Source organism: Amblyraja radiata, chromosome 1 (genome assembly GCF_010909765.2).
Source record: "Amblyraja radiata isolate CabotCenter1 chromosome 1, sAmbRad1.1.pri, whole genome shotgun sequence".
Classification (NCBI taxonomy): Eukaryota; Metazoa; Chordata; class Chondrichthyes; order Rajiformes; family Rajidae; genus Amblyraja; species Amblyraja radiata.
Genome location: NC_045956.1, coordinates 170,014,501 through 170,033,397, shown reverse-complemented (window position 1 = coordinate 170,033,397; position 18,897 = coordinate 170,014,501). Strand labels below are relative to the sequence as shown.

Sequence of the window (18,897 nt, the reverse complement as noted above, 5' to 3'; positions counted from 1 at the left end):
TTCCTTCTGATTTCTGCCCACATTCCAAAGGCGTGCAGGTTTGTAGGTTAATTGGTTTCTGTAAATTGTCCCTAGTGTGTAGGATAATGTTAGTGTATAGAAACATAGAAAATAGGTGCAGGAGGAGGCCATCCGGCCCTTCGAGCCTGCACCGCCATTCGATATGATCACGGCTGATCATCCAACTCAGTATCCTGTACCTGCCTTTTCTCCATACCCCCTGATCCCTTTAGCCACAAGGGCCACATCTTACTCCCTCTTAAATATAGCCAATGAACTGGCCTCAACTACCTTCTGTGGCAGAGAATTCCACAGATTCACCACTCTCTGTGTGAAAAATGATTTTCTCATCTCGGTCCTAAAAGACTAAAAGAAAAGTATGGGGTGTGATCGCTGGTCGGCGCAGACTCGGTGGGCCGAAGGGCCTGCTTCCACGCTGTATCTCTAATGACTAGAGTCTAAGGTTAAAGTAAAGACAGCAGTCAGACTCAAGCCTTGAGGTGAGACTGTGCTGGCAGAGGAACAAGTTGGATTCAGAGGGAGGAATTACCACAGGGTAACGTTCAGTATCCAAATCACGGTGAAAAGAGCACCAAAATAAACCCCTTCACCAAAACTTCATGGATTCAAGCAACTTAAATGAGATTTGGAGAAAGAAAGCAGACTACTCTAAATTTTAATATCTGAATTGCCAAAAATGAATAACATCCCACAAAACTGCGGACTTGCATAAAGATATAACTGTGTAATGATACAATTGGATCAATATTTTCTTTAGAGTAAGATTTTTTTCACTGTTGTGAATTGAGCACCCTTTACTTAGGTGGAGACCTGACTGAAAGACACAACACAGGCATCTGCTTAACTAATTTAGCGTGCAAAATAGTTAGCACGCAACAAAAGTTTTTCACTGTACATGTGACAATAAACGAAACAGAATTATTTTGATGTGAATCATACTCAGATATCTTGAAAGAGATCCAACTGTGATTTTGCAGTGAAAATGCACTGAGCTACAAAATACAGCCAAACACACTTCATCGGGCAGAAAGCAATTTATTTTCACGACTTTAAGTTGAAATCTGGTTTTAAACTTGCCGTGATTTTCTCTTTTACTAACCTCTCAAGCATTACTTATGATAGTGTTTCCATACAAACCCAGCAACAATAGTGAATACCAAAACTATTGTGGAAACAAGTACATGATCTGGCTGCCTTGAATCCCCAGTCGGTTTTTCTGGCAGGTTGGTTTGTGACCTTTGCTGAGAGGTTAAAGGAACATGTTTGTTGGATAAAACATCAGTCGAGACTTCCTCCGCATAATCCCTCGCGTTCCCTGCTTCAAATTCACGAACATTGCCTGCTTCGTTTTCATAGCTTGGTTCCTGATGGATGTGCCCAGTGTACTCCTTGACATCTTGACTGCACGCACTCATGTGGCTGTCTTCAGTGTTAAAGTAATGTTTACCATGGCTCTCTTCATAGTTTGCATGGAATGAATTTACTCCCGCTGAAACATCAACATCTTGGCTCGACTCTTCACCTGAATCCGCCTCTGTAAATCTGCCTGGACGTGAGAGATGACGAGCAACTTCCCCGGTGTACTCCGGTTCATTATCATGCTCAAGAGTTGGATTCTGCCTTAGTCTATTTGCTCCTTCTGTCCACGCTGGGACTTGCACATCAGAGTACAGGAACTCTGGATGGTTCTTCTGCGGGCTGGCGTTCACCGAGTCTTGACTGGCAGCGGCACTTGTCTCGATGTCGGAGTCAGCAGAACTGTTTTGAAAAGAGCTATCGGCACTGGATCCTGAACTGAACATTAGCTCGCTGCTGGAAATTATAGAATTGCTGTCACTGGGCTGCACGTGCTCTATGAACTCAGGTGCAGAGGCAACCTCATTATCTCCAGGATGTGAGCTTGTAACTGCAGGACCCTGTGTGACTTCGCTGCTACTTATCGGATTAGGCTTATTCTTCTGACAAAACTCACCCTCGAGGTTTTGATTCAACATGTCCCCTTGAGCGAGGCCTACATCTTCATTCAAGGCAGCTGCTTTCTTCAGAGCATCAAAATTCCTCTGTATATTCAAGGGATTGTTAACATCGTAAAATTCTTCTTGCGGGTGATCATTCTGGTAACCTTGCAGGGCCCGAATCTTTTGTTCCTTGACGGAGTTTTCATCGTGCGGTTCTTCCGAAATCCGAGTAAGTGTGGAGGTGGGTCCTGGGTAACGGTTGATTGGTGCAGCACCGCCCATTCCATGGTTTCCGGCCGTGCCCATTGTACTGATCTGCAAATCACTTGAATTTATTGAACAGCTACCTTCGGGAAGATTCTCAACATCGCTCCTCAATGCACCAGGTCTGTCCATGGTTTGCAGGTCATCAGCGCTTGCCTCCGGTGGTGGCCAGGGTAGGTGCAATTGTATGCTTGGTGGAGGGACCATGGCAACGGCTTGTTCGGTTATTGTTTCTCCTTTAGCTCGGTCAGTACTGGGTACGTTGCATTTATCACCGGCGTTACCTTGATTTAAAGGCTTGGTCTGATTCAGTTGCAGATTGGAAATATCACTTGGATTTGATTGTGCCGAAGGAACCGTTTTCTCCTTTAAAAGCAAAGTACAGAAAATCTACCAGGCTAATCATACATTCCATTTATAACGAGCAATAAATGATAGAATATTTACATTATAACAGGTCATATCGATGCAATGGCCAAGATTGCACAGCAATGCCTCTGCTTCTCTAAGTTCGGCATGTCCCCAACAACTCTCACCAACTCCTACAGATGCACCAGAGAAAGCATTTTATCGGGATGTATCACCGCATAACGTTTGGGAACATCTACATCCAAGACCGCAAGAAATTGGGGATGATCAGCCATGATCACATTGAATGGTGGTGCTGGCTCGAAGGGCCGAGTGGCATCCATTGTCTATAAATTGAAAGGCATTGTGGAAATCATCACACACACCAACCTCCCTTCCATTGGCTCCATCTACACTTCGCGCTGCCTTGACAAGGCCACCAACATGATCAAGGACGAGTCTCACTCCCTCTTCTCCTCTTCTCCCCTCCCCTCCCCTCCCCTCCCCTCCCCTCCCCTCCCCTCCCCTCCCCCATCAGGCAAGAGCTACAGAGGTGTGAAATAGCACATGTCCAGAATCAGGGAGAGTTTTTTCTCAGCTGTTATCAGGCAACGGAACAATCAACTGCCATCAGCCAACTAGGGAGCGGTCCTGACCCACCATCTACCTCCTTGGAGACCTGGCATGGGGTGGGGGGCTACCGAGAACGAAGGGGAACCCAGCATGAGTTGGGGGGGGTGTGTGCAGAGAATAAAGTGGGCCCCCTCGTGTGTGGGGGGGGGGGGGGGTGGAATGAAGGAGGGATTAGTACTTTTTGTAACTTCACCGGCACCTTAGTGGCAACATGTATGTGTGCTTTGTGTGCAAAAACAAAGAATTTCACTGCACCTCAGTACTAGTGACTATAAAGTATCTTCATCACCTGGAAGAAAATCCCTGGCCATTTATCCTCTTTAGGGGTGAACCGGCATTGCGCGAGTACTTTTGCAAATGACCTACAGGGTTAAAGAATGCAATGGTACACCACCTCCTCTCAAGGGAAATTAGAGATAAGGTACGCCGGTGATGCCAGATTGTAAAAATAAATATATAAAACTAAATTTATTATATGTTTAGGATATTTTATGGCCTATGCGTAAACTTCCAAAGAACCTTATCTCAAAAAACATGCAGTGATAAATTCTACAACATAATTGTAACCCTGGACCTCATTCTATTTCCTTGAAAATTGATGGATATTTTTTATCTTACTTTACATGAACTGTTATCATAATATTTCTTGGCACAATATAGGAGGATCTGGTAGTGTTTAAAGACATCCAGCTGGATTTGGAAAGAGGTCACAAGGGATTATTTGACATTTGTATGCAATTTGGTATCATTTTGTTCGTAACTTACACTGGAATGTTTAATTTGGGGGTGGTTTCCGCATTTGCTTTGCATTCAAACAGAATCTCTGATGGACAAAGACAACACGAGAGCGTGGGGCTCCTGGTCAATCCAGATAGGGTAGTGAACCTCACTCAGGTAAATTGTTTATAAAGAGAGTCTCGACGATGCCCCACCATTTTACTCCTTCTCTCATTCCTGCTCTTCTGCTCCTTGCTTGTTTCCGTGCTGTATCTCTAAACTAAACTAAACAGAGGAGGTTTGTGAGAATGATCCCAGGAATGAACGGGTTAACATATGATGAACGTTTGATGGCGCTGGGCCTCTACTCGTGGAGTTTAGAAGGAGATGGGGGGACCTCATTGAAACGTAACAAATAGTGAAAGGCCAGGATAGAGTGGATGTGGAGAGGATGGTTCCACTAGTGAGATAGTCTCGGACCAGAGGTCAGAGAATAAAAGGATGTTTCTTTAGGAAGGAGATGAGGAAGAATTTATTTAACAGAGGGTGGCGAATCTGTGGAATTCATTGCCACAGAAGGCTGTGGGGGCCAAGTCAATGGATATTTTTAAGGCAGAGATAGATAGATTCTTGATTAGTACAGGTGTCAGGGGTTATGGGGAAAAGGGAGGAAAATGGGGTTGAGGGGGAGAGATAGATCAGTCGTGATTGAATGGCGGAGTGGACTTGATGGGCCGAATGGCCTAATTCTACTCCTGTCACATAAAGTAAACTAAACTGTGTGTTCATTGTGGAAGCGAACTTGGAGGCCATCTTGCCAGTGCAGCCCAGGTGGGAGAGGCTGGGCCACGATGGACTGCTGCTAAAGAAGCCTTGATGAATTACTCTGCTATATTGCCTCAATGCTGGATAACAATCTGTCAACATATTACACATCAAACTGGTACATTACCTGTACAGGCAGCTTGCAATCTGTGCTTTCTTCTCTGTCCAGGAGGTTTCCCAACTCTTGAACTGGCACTCTACACTCTATGGAACGAGAAAGGCGGGAGGACACAGAGGATGATTCACCACAAGCGTTTGAAACAGCAGCTGGCATGTCTGAGCGAGGTGGCGTGGTGGATGCCTGATACTGGGGTGCTGGGTGTGGACTGTGTCCCAGGTGAACGAAGACTGGATGTGCCTGGCACAGTCTGTGGGCAGGGTGTAGACTGTGCTGGTGTGTTAGGTACCTGCATGCCAACTACAGGGGTGGACTGCCCTGGTGTATTAGGCAAGAGTGTGGCAGGCACAGACAGTGGAACAGTGGTAGACTGCACTGGTGCATTCAGCATGGGTGTGCCAGACACAGTCTGCAGCACAACTGTGGATTGCACTGATGCATTCAGCATGGGTGTGTCGGACACTAGCTGCGGTGCAGGTGGGCTTTGTGCAGGTGGGCTTGGTGCAGGTGGGCTGGACACAGAGTACTGATCCTGCACAGTGGGCTGCAGCCCAGTGACATCGGGCTGAAGGTGGGCTGCTGGTGGAATAACATCAGGAAATGCCAGCTGATCGCCAGCGACAACCAGTGTGGGCGAGGGTCCACCTGGGACAACGGACTGAGATCTTGGAGGAGAAGAAACATGCGTCACTGAAGAGTTATCAGCGGTGGCCTGTGTAGGGAATCGTGCAGATGGGCCTCCAGGTGCTGACGGCCCTGCAAAACCACAAGAAAGATGATTAATACAGTTTTTAAAAATAGTCTATTTTGATTACACGTCATCTTGGGTTTTATATAATTGCAGCATTTTGCTCAACATATTAAACTTGTACCACCTCTTTAAATACCGCTGGAGTACAATGGGAGCAGCATTAATCATTTCAATTTGATATTTCGAGACACTGTATGGCATCTCAGAGAGAGGTAGCATTAGGCGCTGGATTTGACTAGGTTTGGGTGTGACCTTTAGCGCTACAGACATTCAGCCACTGAAGTTGGGTCCACTGTCAGAGCGACTTCTGGTCCCTTTAGATTTTAAACTTAGAGACACAGTGTGGGAATAGGCCCTTCAGCCCACAAAGTCCGTGCCGACCCACGATCATCCCACATACTAGCACTCTCCTACACGCCAGGGACAATTTACAATTTACAGAAGCCTACAAACCTGCACGTCTTTGGAATGTGGGAGGAAACTGGAGCACCCGGAGAAAACCCACGTGGTCATGGGGAGAATGTACAAACTCCGTACAGACAGGAGCCGTGGTCAGGATCAAACCCGGGTCTCTGGCGCTGCGCCACACGAAAGGTTTTGTCCGGTGTTACATGAACCTGTATTCAGTATAGACATTGTGGCAGCCATATTGCTCAGGCTTGATGGTGAATTAGAGACACTCTGTTGGGGGTAGTCTGTCACTGATCTTACCCCACAGATGAATCCCATCAGATGTAGCAACTTAACACACAACAACAGCTCAGAAAGCCTGTGTGCGGGCCTGTGCATACCAAACAAGTTGTGGGCAGGTGTTAGGACTTGAATCTGAGTTTGAGTTTAGTTTATTGTCAGACGTACCAAAGTACAGTGGAAATTTTTTGTTGCGTCAACAGGTACATGATCAAGGGAATAACGTGAATAATGTTTAGCGCAAGATAAAGTCCAGTAAAGCCCAATCAAAGTTAGTCCGAGGGTCTCCAATGAGGTAGATAGCCGTTCAGGACTGTTGTTGGTCCATTTAGACTTTAGAGATACAGCGTGGGAACAGGCCATTCGGCCCACCGAGTCCGTGCCGACCAGGGATCACCCCGTGCACCAGAACCATCCCATACATTAGGAACAACCTCACAATTTTTTACCAAAGCCAGTTAATCTACAAACCTGTAACCTGGGCCCTCCCTCAAGACCACGACTGAACCTGGCCTCAAAGTTCAGCAGTAATGCAAGAATTTGATCACTGTTTTTCTTGGGGGCGAATTATCTGTTTGTGCTTCAGGGAGTAAGGGATTGATGCTTTGTAAAACAAGCCCATCCACAAACTGAGAGGAAACTGATACTGGACATGTCAGGTGAATGCTCAGTCTCACTGGCTTTAAAGTGATGATGGCCTTTGCCTCTTGTCTAATGTATGTATTGTTCATAAGTCATAGGAGCAGAGTTAGGCTATTCGATCCATCTACTCCACCATTCAATTATGGTTGATCTATTTTTCCCTCTCAGCCCCATTCTCCTGCCTTCTCCCCGTAATCTTTGACACCCTTACTAATCAAGAACCTGTCAATCTCCGCTTTAAAAATACCCAATGACTTGGCTACCACAGCATTCTATGGCAATGAATTCCACTGATTCACCACCAGTGGGTTAATGAAATTCCTCCACACCCCCTTTCTAAAGGTACATCCTTCTATTCTGAGACTCTGCCCTCTAATCCGAGGGAGTACAGAGAAGGTTCACCAGACTGATTCCTGGGATGTCAGGACTTTCATATGAAGAAAGACTGGATAGACTCGGCTTGTACTCGCTAGAATTTAGAAGATTGAGGGGGGATCTTATAGAAACTTACAACATTCTTAAGGGGTTGGACAGGCTAGATGCAGGAAGATTGTTCCCGATGTTGGGGAAGTCCAGAACAAGGGGTCACAGTTTAAGGATAAGGGGGAAATCTTTTAAGACCGAGATGAGGAAAACATTTTTCACACAGAATCTGTGGAATTCTTTGCCACAGAAGGTAGTTGAGGCCAGTTCATTGGCTACATTTAAGAGGGAGTTAAATGTGGCCCTTGTGGCTAAAGGGATCAGGGGGTATGGAGAGAAGGCAGGTACAGGATACTGAGTTGGATGATCAGCCATGATCATATTGAATGGCGGTGCAGGCTCGAAGGGCCGAATGACCTACTCCTGCACCTATTTTCTATGTTTCTATGGTAGTCCTAGACTCTCCCACTAGTGGAAACATCCTCTCCACATCCATTTTATCCAGGCCTTTCACTATTTGGTAAGTTTCAATGAGTCCCACCTCATCCTGGTCACATTGAGTCCCTAACACCTTGAGAAGAATGAGATGGGTGGAAACGCAGCCCTCTTCTCCCAGCACACCCCAATGAAACACCACTATCAATGGCCAATGTCATCAAAAACTATGTGAAGTAAAAGTACCTCAGTGCTGACATTTCAACCTGCACTGACATCTGAATTTTCTCAGTTACTTCATTGCACGTGGCATGACATGGTTAGAATAAAGCAGTTGCACATCAACTCTTGGTATTTAGCTCACTAACATTTTGGCGAAGGATAGAGGAGGTAAAACAGGAAAGATGTGGTTGACGAACACCACACGGTTAGGGGACAAATGTGTGGAAACATTGAAAATAGCAGGAGTAGGTCATTTGACCTTTCACACCTATTCTGCCATTCAATCTGATCATCCACATTTCATATCTGCTTCATCTTCCTCCCCGTATTTCTCTAGTCATAACAAATCTAAATCCTTCCTGAATATATTTCAGGATTTGACTTCCATGCTTTGGATGGTAGAAAATCATAAGTTCCCCAATCTCTTCAACCCACTCTTAAGAAGAAATATATTTTCATTTTAGTTTTCAGGACAGGGAAAAAAGAATGTTTAAGAGGATGCACACACAGGAGAGATAGAGAGAGAGAGAGGGGGGGAGAGGGAGAGGGAGAGAGAGAGAGAGAGAGAGGGAGAGGGAGAGAGAGAGAGAAGGGGAGAGAGAGAGAGAGAGAGATAGAGAGAAAGAGAGAGAGAGAGAGAGAGAGAGAGAGAGAGAGAGAAAAAGAAAGAAAAAGAGAGAAAGAAAAAGAGTGAGAAAAAGAGAGAGAAAAAGAGAGAGAAAAAGAGAGAGAAAAGAGAAAGAAAGAAAGAGAGAGAAATGGGGTGTAGAGAGTGAACAAGAACACATTTTCAAGAGAGTTAGATTTAGCTCATAGGGCTAAAGGAATCAAGGGATCATATTGAATGGCGGTGTTGGCTCGAAGTGCCGAATGGCCTACTCCTGAATCTATTTTTCCATGTTTCTAAGTAGGCAGAGAGTTTATCAGCAACAGTACGAGCAGGAGATGGAACAGATCGGGTAGATGCACAGACTCTCTTGTCCAGAGTAGGTGAATCGAGGACCAGAGGACATAGGTTTATGGTGAAGGGAAAAGATTTAATAGGAATCTGAGGGATAACCTTTTCACACAAAGGGTGGTGGATGTATGGAAAATGCTGCCAGAGGAGGTAGTTGAGGCTGGGACTATCCCAACGTTTAAAAAACCGTTAGACAGATATATGGATAGGGCAGGTTTGGAAGGATAGGGACCAAATGCAGGCAGGTGGGACTAGTGTAGCTGGGAAATGTTGGTCAGTGTGTGCAAGTTGGGCCGAAGGGCCTGTTTCCACATCGCATCACTCTATGACTCGCTGAGATAGGGTGCTATCACATAGAAATGAAGACTGAGCAAGAGAGAACAAGATACAGTGAGTTCATGGCAGCGAGAGATCACAGCACACAAGCAAACAAAACAATATGTATCTAGTCATTTGGAATTTCTGAAATGGAGATTTAAAATCATAAACAATGCATCAATACTCCAGGTTGTGATCGGAGCTCATCGTGGTGTTACCTACACTAATACTTTGAATTGTAACAACCAAGCATCAGTGGAGGGTAATGGATAGACAAAAGTTTTGTGGTGGAACCCGTCTTCAGACTCTGAAGAACGGTCTTAACCCAAAACATCATCTGTCTATTTCATTCCATGGATGCTCCCTGACCAGCAGTTTATTCCCCCAGCAGGTTATTGTTTGTTTAACAACCAGGCATGATCAATAGAAAGTCATTTAGAGCCAAATATAACTGTGAATGGCTGAATCAATGGCTTTCTGTGTGGCTGGGACAGAATACCTTCCCCCTTGACAGATGTCGCTCCCCCCTCCCCCTACCCCAAAGAATAATGTTGTCGTGCAATAGTTTCTCCGTCGCTCTTTATTAATATAAGGAGGTAACAACTAGAACGTCACGAGAGTCTAGTATGTCTTTAAATATTTTATAAATCAGGCAGGTTCAGTCTAATCCAACCAAGGTATACCTGTGAATCAAAGCCCAGAAGATGTGCCACGTGTCTGAACCTTGTCAGGACTTGTATTTTGTGGAGCTCTGCTCCAACAATATGTATAACACCAAGACTGGGGAACAGAGGGAGCTGGAGACTGATGCCTAATGTTTACTTTAAATTCTTGCCCTGCCCTCCTTGTGGCTATTAAATGGATTGTGTAACTCTGTGAGTTCTCCTCATGCGAATGAAAACCGTGCTTCTTACTTGGTGGGTATCCTTTCTTCAAACCTTTCTGAAAAGGAGATAGATGGCTGCGATTGAAGTAGAAATTTTGATGTAACAAAAAACCGCAATACTTACTCCGTGGAGCGAGAGAGTGAAATTTATTTTCTAAACCAACTGCAAGGTCCTCGTACTCATTCCTGCGCAGTGCGTTTATCAGCTGCCTTTCCCAATTCCGCCTCCGTCTCACAAGATCCAGCAATATGGGGACAGCAGCCTCATTGCCTTCCATTCTGTCTACAGCTCGAACTCGTTCCTGCATTGTTAAAAGAATAGTGAAAGGTCTGAATAGAGAGGATGTTGCCTCCCTGGTGCCAGGGACCGGGACGTCTCGGAGCGGCTGCAGGACATCCTCAAGAGTGAGGAGGAGCAGCAGGAGGTTGTTGTGCATGTTGGCACGAATGATATAGGTCGGAAGAGGAAGGAGGTTCTGCAAGATTTTATGGAACTGAAAAGCAGGACCTGCAGGGTAGTGATCTCAGGATTGCTTCCAGTGCTAGTGAAGGTAAGAATAGGACGATAGAGGATATGAATGTATAGCTGAGGAGTTGGTGCACGGGGCAGGGACTCAGATTTCTGGATCATTGGGATCTCTTCCGGGGCAGGGGTGACCTATAAAAGGGACAGGTTGCACCTAAACTGGAGGGGGACCAACATCCTAGCGGGAAGGTTTGCTAAGGCTACACGGGACGGTTTAAACTAGATTGGCAGGGGGGTGGGATCTAGTGCAGGACAGAGGCACGTGAGAGGCTAGAAGTTGATATGGAGGGTGGTGTGGGGAAGGTTAGTGGACAGAGTAGGCTGGTGAAAGGTGGAGAGCGAGGAAGGAGGGTTGGTTTAAACGACGCGTATTTTAATGCAAGGGGCTTGATGGGTAAGGCAGATGAGCGTAGGGCGTGGATAGGTATGAGCGACTGGGACGTTGTAACCATGACTAAAACCTAGTTGAGGGAGGGGCAGGACTGGCAGCTCAATGTTACGGAAGGTTCGTCTAGTGAGGCTATATGGGTGGAGCTGAGGAACAAGAGAGTGATGATCACCTTGTTGGGGGTCTCCTTGGTGACCCCCAAATAGTCAACGGGAATTAGAAGAACAAATGTGTCGGGAGATTGCAGACAGCTGCAGATCAAATAAGGTTGTTGTAGTAGAGGATTTCAACTTTCCCAATATAGACTGGGAAAATCATAATGTGAAGAGTTTAGATGAGGTGTAATTCCTCAAAAATGTTCAGGAGGGTGGAGGCCCCCACACGTGAGAGGGCAACGCTGGATCAAGTATTTGATAAATTGGGAAGGGCACGTTAATGAAGTGTGCGTGGAGGAGCCTTTTGGGACAAGTGACCACAGTTCGATTAGTTATGGATCCGGATATGGATGGGTACGGAGTGGGTCCACGTTAAAATGCTCAACTGGGGTAAGGCCAACTTTGAGGGTATGAGAGAAGGTCTCGCTCAAGTTGACTGGAGCAGGTTATTTGACGGGAAAGGAACATCGGCAAAGTGGGATGTTTTTAAAAGTGTACTGAAGAAAGCTCTGGATGTGTACGTCCCCGTTAGAGTGAAAGGCACAGCAGGCAAACGTAAGGAAGCTTGGCTGACGAGGGATATAGAGGCATTGGTTAAGAATAAAAAGGATGCATGGGACAGGTACAGAGAGCTGGGATCAAGTGCATCCCTGGAGGAGTTTTGGGAACTAAGGACCAAACTAAATAAGATCAGAAGGGCAAAAAGGGGCCAGGAGATAGCTCTGGCGGGTAGCATAAAAGACAATCCCAAAAGATTTTATAAATACATTGGGGGGGGAAAAGGGTAACTAGAGAGAGAGGAATAAAATCAGTCACCTCTCTGTGGAGCCACAGGAGATGGGCAAAGTCCTCAATGAGTATTTCTCCTCTGTATTTACCGAGGAGAAAGATAGTAGGATGGAGGAAATTGGAGAAGTCACTGGAAGTGTCTTGAGAGCCGTCAGGGTTACTGTCGAAGAAGTACTGAAGGTACTGTCATGTTCGATGGTAGACAACTCTCCGGGGCTTGATCAGATATATCCGAGGACATTGTGGGAAACTAGAGAGGAAATTGCGGGAGCCCTGGTTGAAATTTATGAATCATCCTTAAATACAGAAGAGGTGCCGGAGGATAAGACGGTGGCAAATGTTGTGATTCTTTTCAAGAAGGGCTGCAGGGAAAAGCTGGGAACTAGAGGTCGGTGAGCTTAACATCTGTAGTTGGTCATTTACTGGAGAGTATTCTGAGGGATAGGATATACAGGCATTTGGATGGGCAAGGGCTGATTAGGGATAGACAGCATGGTTTTGTACGTGGGATGTCGTGTCTCACAAATCTGATTGATTTTTTTGAAGACGTGACCAAAAAGATTGATGAGGGCAGAGCTGTAGATGTTGTGTACATGGACTTCAATAAGGCGTTCGACAAGGTGCCGCATGGTAGGCTGCTCTGGAAGGTTAGATCGCATGGGATCCAAGGAAATATAGCTGAATGGATAACAAATTGGCTCCATGGAAGCAGAGGGTACTGGTGGATGTTGCTTCTCAGAGTGGAGGCCTGTGACTGGTGGTGTGCCTCAGGGTTCGGTGCTCGGCCCTTTACTCTTTGTCATCTACTTCAATGATTTGGATGAGAGCATACAGGCCAAGATTAGCAAGTTTGCTGATGATACAAAAGTTAGTGGTTTTGCAGATAGTGAAGATGGTTGTGAAAGATTGCAGCTGGATCTGGATCGATTGGCCAGGTGGGCGGAGGAATGGTTGATGGAATTTAATACAGAGAAATGTGAGGTGTTGCATTTTGGGACGTCGAACAAGGGCAGGACCTACACAGTAAATGGTAGGATTCTGGGTAGTGTTGTAGAGCAGAGGGATCTAGGAGTACAAGTGTATGGTTCCTTGAAGTTCGAGTCGCAGGTAGATAAGGTGATCAAAAAGGCTTTTGGCACTTTGGCCTTCATCAGTCAGAGTATTGAGTAGAGAAGTTGGGAGGTCATGTTGCAGTTGTATAAGACGTTGGTGAGACCGCATTTAGAATATTGTGTTCAGTTCTGGGCACCATGTTATAGGAAATACTAGACCAAGTGCAGACCCGTTGGGTCTGTTCCCCCAACGTGCGGTTGTGGGGGGTGGGGGAGGCGGCATGCAGCGTCACACACACTAACTATCCCCCCCCCCCCCGCACTCATGCTAATTACCCCCCTTGATATTATATTAATATTATTAATTTGCTCCTTTTACCCCATAACCACCCTATCTACTGACGCATAGCCCCCAACTTGCAGTCACATCTAGAGAGGGGGTGGGGGGGGGGGGGGGGGCAGGGGTAGAGAGTGAGGGCAGAGAAAGAAGGGGCAGAGACACAGAGAGAGGGGAGGAGAGAGAGAGGGGGTGCTGAGAGGGGGGTGAGGGGGAGAGGTGGGGAGCAGGGAGGGCGAGGGAGGGGGGAGGGTGGAGGGAAGAGGGTAGGGGGTGTGGAGGGGAGGGAGTTTAGGGGAGGGAGGGTGGGGGAGGGGATGGAGGAGAGGAGGGGAGGAGGGGAGAGAGAGGAGGAGAGGAGAGGAGAGGGGGTGGAGAGGAGAGGGGTGAGGGGAGGGGGTGTGAGGAGAGGGGGGGAAGAGGAGAGGGGGGAAGAGGAGAGGGGGGGAAGAGGAGGGGGAAGTGGAGGGGGGGAAGAGGAGGGGGGGAGAGAGGAGAGGGGGGGAGAGGAGAGGGGGGGAGAGGAGAGGGGGGGGAGAGAGGAGGGGGGGGGAGAGGAGAGAGGGGGAGAGGAGAGAGGGGGGAGAGGAGAGAGGGGGGAAGAGAGGAGAGGGGAGAGAGGAGAGGGGGGGAGAGAGGAGAGGGGGGGAGAGGAGGGGGGGGGAGAGAGGAGGGGGGGGGGGAGAGAGGAGAGGGGGGGGAGGAGAGAGAGAGAACCCAAACCCCCCAAACAACCATTTGCAGGCAGTGCTTTTTTCCTTCAAACTAACCATAACCATATTTTCATTTTCAAACCAAATTAAGGGTACTTACTCACAGCTGTGTAGACATTTGTTCAGTCATTCAGAGCTCAGACCTCCATGTTGTAGAGACTGATTGGGGCACACCATTTCCTGGTTTTATAGTCCCTCCCCCATCCCACCAGCAGGAGCAGCAGAGAGAATGGGGTATTTTGTAAAAACATTAATATCTCTGTCATATTTCATCGACGGGAAAAATCCTCCACACACATGCGGCGGAGGGGGGCTCTGAGCGAGATGGCCAAAAATGACAGCCGTAGGTGGTGGCGTTCTCTCGGAAATCGCAGCACAGATCGCCAAAAGCGGTCAAGAACAGAGTTTTAGTAATATAGATATTGTCAAGCTTGAAAGTGTTCAGAAAAGATTTACGAGGATGTTGCCAGGACTAGAGGGTGTGAGCTATAGGGAGAGGTTGAGTCGGCTGGGTCTCTATTCCATGGAGCGTAGGAGGATGAGGGGAGATCTTATAGAAGTGTATAAAAGCATGAGAGGAATAGATCCGGTAGATGTACAGAGTCTTATACCCAGAGTAGGGGAATCGAGGACCAGAGGACATAGGTTCAAGGTGAAGGGGAAAAGAGTTAATAGGAATCCGAGGGGTAACTGTTTCACACAGAGGGTGGTGGGTGTATGGAACAAGCTGCCATAGGAGGTAGTTGAGGCTGGGACTGTACCATCGTTTGAGAATCAGTTGGACAGGTACATGGATAGGACAGGTTTGGAGGGTTATGGACCAAGCACAGGCAGGTGGGACTAGGGTAACTAGGACATTGTTGGCCGGTCTGTTGGCTGGTTGCATCGTGGCTTGGTTCAGCAACTTGAGCATCCAGGAGCAGAAAAGGATGCAGAAAGTTGCAACCACTGCCCAGTCCATCATCGACTCTGACCCCCCCCACCATCGAGGGGATCTATCGCAGTCGCTGCTTCAGAAAAGCAGCCAACATCATCAAGGACCCACACCATCCTGGCCACGCACTCATCTCTCCGCTACCATTGGGCAGAAGGTACAGGAGCCTGAGATCTGTTACATCCAGGTTCAGGAACAGCTTTTTCCCCACAGCCATCAGGCTATTAAACACGCCAACAAACAGACTCTGAACTGTAACAGCCTATTTCACTTTATCTGCTTATTTATGTGTATATTGAACTGAACTGTTCAATATACTTTTGCTTATAATATTCTGTTGTGCTGCAGCAAGCAAGAATTTCATTGACCTATCTGGGACACATGACAATAAACTCTCTTGACTTGACTTGGTATGGGCGACTTAGACCAAAGGTCCTGTTTCCACACTGCATTAATCAATGACTCTATGACTCTAGTGATAAAGTCTAGGGCCAGCGGTCATAGCCTCAGAATAATATGACGTACCTTTAGGAAGGAGATGAGGAGGAATTTCTTTAGTTAGAGGGTGGTGAATCTGTGGAATTCATTGCCACAGAAGGCTGTGGAGGCCATCTTTGGGATTTATATGGCAGAGTTTGATGGATTCTTGATTAGTACGGTTGTCAGAGGTTATGGGGAGAAGGCAGGAGAATGAGGTTGAGGGGAAAAGATAGATAGATCAGCAATGATTGAAAGGTGGAGTAGACTTGATGGGTCAAATGGCCTAATTTTGCTCCTAGAACTTATGAAGAAGAGCATTTTTGTGTAAATACCTTTCTCAGGGAAAGGAACAGAATTGTTTTTTTCCCATGAAGATAGACACAAAATGCTGCAGTGATTCTGCGGGACAGGCAGCATCTCTGGAGAGAAGGGATGGGTGATGTATCGGATCGAGACCCTTCTTCAGACCGACAGTCAGGGGAGAGGAAGTCTAGAGACGTGGAAGGGTAAAGTATGGAAAACAACAGATCAAAGTAGACGATGATAAGGAAATATAGAATGGAGAAGGGTCTCGACCCGGGACATCACCCATTCCTTCTCTCCAGAGATGCTGCCAGTCCCGCTGAGTTACTCCAGCTTTTTGTGTCTATCTCTGGTTCATTGTTAGTTGAGGGGAAGGTGACAAGGAGGCAAACAATCAGTAAAATTAATCAGAAGGACAGTGAAACGAGTCAGAGAACTAGGGTGGGAGAGGGACAGAGAGAGAGGGAAAGCAAGGGTTACGTGAAGTTAATGAAATCAAAATTAATACTGCTGGGTTGTAAGTTGCCCAAGCAAAATATGAGGTGCTGTTCCTCCAATTTGTGTTGGGCCTCATTCTGACAATGGAGGAGGCACAGGACAGAAAAGTCAGTATGGGAATGGGAGGGAGGAGTTAATATGTTTAACATCTAGAGGTCGTGTACACCTAGGCGCACTGTGCGGACGTGTTCAGCGAAACGATCGTCGAGCCTGCGCTTGGTGTGCGGGGATCACTGGTCGGTGCAGACTCGGTGGATCGAGGGGCCTGTTTCCACGCTGCATCTCTAAACTAAACTGGTCTCGCCGATATATAGTCCACACCTGGAACAGTGGATACAGTCAATGAGGTTGGAGGAGGTGCAAGTGAACCTCTGCCTCGCCTGCAAAGACTGTCGGAGTAATTATTTGAGGCAGGTACCATAACAACATTTAAAACACATTTGGGCAGGTACATGGATAAGAAATGTTTGGAGGGATGAGGGACAAATGGGATGAACATTGATGGGGCACCTTGGTCAGTCTAAACAGGTTGAGCCGAAAGACCTGTTCCCTTGCTGTATATATCTCCGTGACCTGCTTTACACCTCAGCCCTAGATGAGCTACACCTCTACTACGAGCGCAACCACCTACACGCAAACCCTGCGAAGACCCAAGCCTGCTCGTTCCATCTCAGGAACCGGGAAGCAAACAGACCCCTTAACATCACATGGTCTGGAACACCTCTTGAGCACTGCACCAACCCTGCCTACCTCGGTGTAACACTGGATCACACTCTCTCCTATAAGGAACACGTCAAAAACACCAAATTGAAAGTTAACTCCCGAAATAACATCCTCCGGAAGCTGACCAACTCCAAATGGGGAGCCACAGCACACACATTAAGATCTACTGCTCTGGCCCTGTGCTACTCCTCTGCGGAGTATGCGTGTCCTGTTTGGGAGAGATCATCCCATGCCAAGAAACTAGACCCAGCGTTGAATAACACCTGCCGCTCAATCACTGGCTGCTTGAAGCCCACCAACATAAACAACCTGCACCTCCTCGCTGGCATTGCCCCTGCTGATGTGAGACGGGAAGTCGCCAGCCGAGTAGAGATGACCAAGGCCACCAGTGATGAACGCCACCTCCACTACGGAAGTCCAGGAGAAGCTTTCTACAATTCAATTTATTGTCATTTGGACCCCTTGAGGTCCAAACGAAATGCCGTTTCTGCAGCCATACATTACAACAAATAGACCCAAGACACAACACAGTTTACATAAACATCCATCACATTGCTGTGATGGAAGGCAAAAAAACTTCTCTCTCCACTGCACTCTCCCCCCCGATGTCAAAGTCAAAGCCCCCGGCGGGCGATGGCGATTGTCCCGTGGCCATTAAAACCACGCCGGGTGATGCAAGGCCGCGCACCGGGTCTTGGTGTTAGAGCCCCCGGCGTGCGCTCGCAGCCCGCAGCCATTCCCAGCCGCGCGGGGCGGTGCTGTAAGGCCCCGCTCCAGGTGCTCTTCAACCCCGCAACTCGGGCGGGAGAAGTCGCCGCTGCGGAAGCCCCGAAAAGCGGTCTCCCTCCAGGGACCCGCGGGCTCCCGGTGCCGTCCGCCAAACCCGCAGTTGCAGCCACCGAATCTCCGGGGGTCGGGTCGCAGCAGCGTCCACCACAGCTCCACCCGCTCTGGACTCGGCCAGCTCCGCGACGGTGAGTAGTCGGCACCAGAGCCCCCGGTCTTCCTGTTGGAGGCCGCTCCTCGTTGCAGCCCCAACGACAACGGAGACCCGACAAAGAAAAGGTCGGGTCTCCCGTGCAGGGAGAGATTTAAAAGTTACCCCCAACCCCCCCCACCCCCCCACACACATACCCCAACAAAAATAACAAAAACTACATAAAAACATAGACATAAAATAATAAAAACGCAGACGGACTGCAGAGGCCGCAGCTGACGAGAGTCGCGCCGCCTACCGGATATATTCTCAGCCATGTCCAGCCCCTAATAGCATCACGGGAAGAAACCAGACTCCAACTATGGACAAAAAGGCTTGAGAACGACCCCCCTCCTACTGACATGGGTATCCCTCCTTCTGAAGCCCTCCCTCCGGGCTCAGAAGTACCATGGGTCCAGTGGAAGACGCTCAACCGCCTGAGAACAGGAACAGGGCGATCAAAAGCTGCCATGGCCAGATGGGGCTATGAAACTGGCCAAACCACCTGTGAATGTGGAGAAGAGGACCATACAATGCAGCACTGCCTTGTCTGCCCCCTACTACCCAACCAGTGCAGCTCAAAGGATCTTGCAGTGTTCAATAAAAACGCAAAGGACTGTGTAAAGGAATGGGAAACTGTCATATAACCAACCAGCTTCAAAGACACGAAAAGAAGAAGAAGAAGACCTGCTTTACAAACAATGCCTATGAAACTACTAGTCTTTTGTAATTTCCATCTGATTAATTGATGCCTATTGTTTCCAATCTGCTGGTCTATAAATGAGTCCAGACCGATAACAGTGCTCGAGACTTA

The 18,897-nt window shown here is 47.6% G+C and overlaps 1 protein-coding gene across 3 annotated transcripts in view; it reads right to left on the bottom strand.

The window, feature by feature from the left end:
* Positions 1-1,040: 1,040 nt before the first annotated feature.
* mavs (mitochondrial antiviral signaling protein) overlaps positions 1,041-18,897 on the bottom strand; it is a 34,128-nt gene continuing 16,271 nt past the window's right edge. For 2 of the 3 annotated variants that reach the window (XM_033035334.1, XM_033035339.1), the window contains exons 3-5: positions 10,334-10,511; positions 4,894-5,640; positions 1,041-2,609 (exon numbers count right to left, since the gene is read on the bottom strand). In XM_033035334.1, the coding sequence (XP_032891225.1) occupies positions 5,009-5,640; positions 10,334-10,511 (810 nt within the window). In that variant the 3' untranslated portion in view covers positions 1,041-2,609; positions 4,894-5,008. The remainder of the gene's footprint in view (positions 2,610-4,893; positions 5,641-10,333; positions 10,512-18,897) is intronic. The other variant, XM_033035328.1, reaches the window with a different exon arrangement.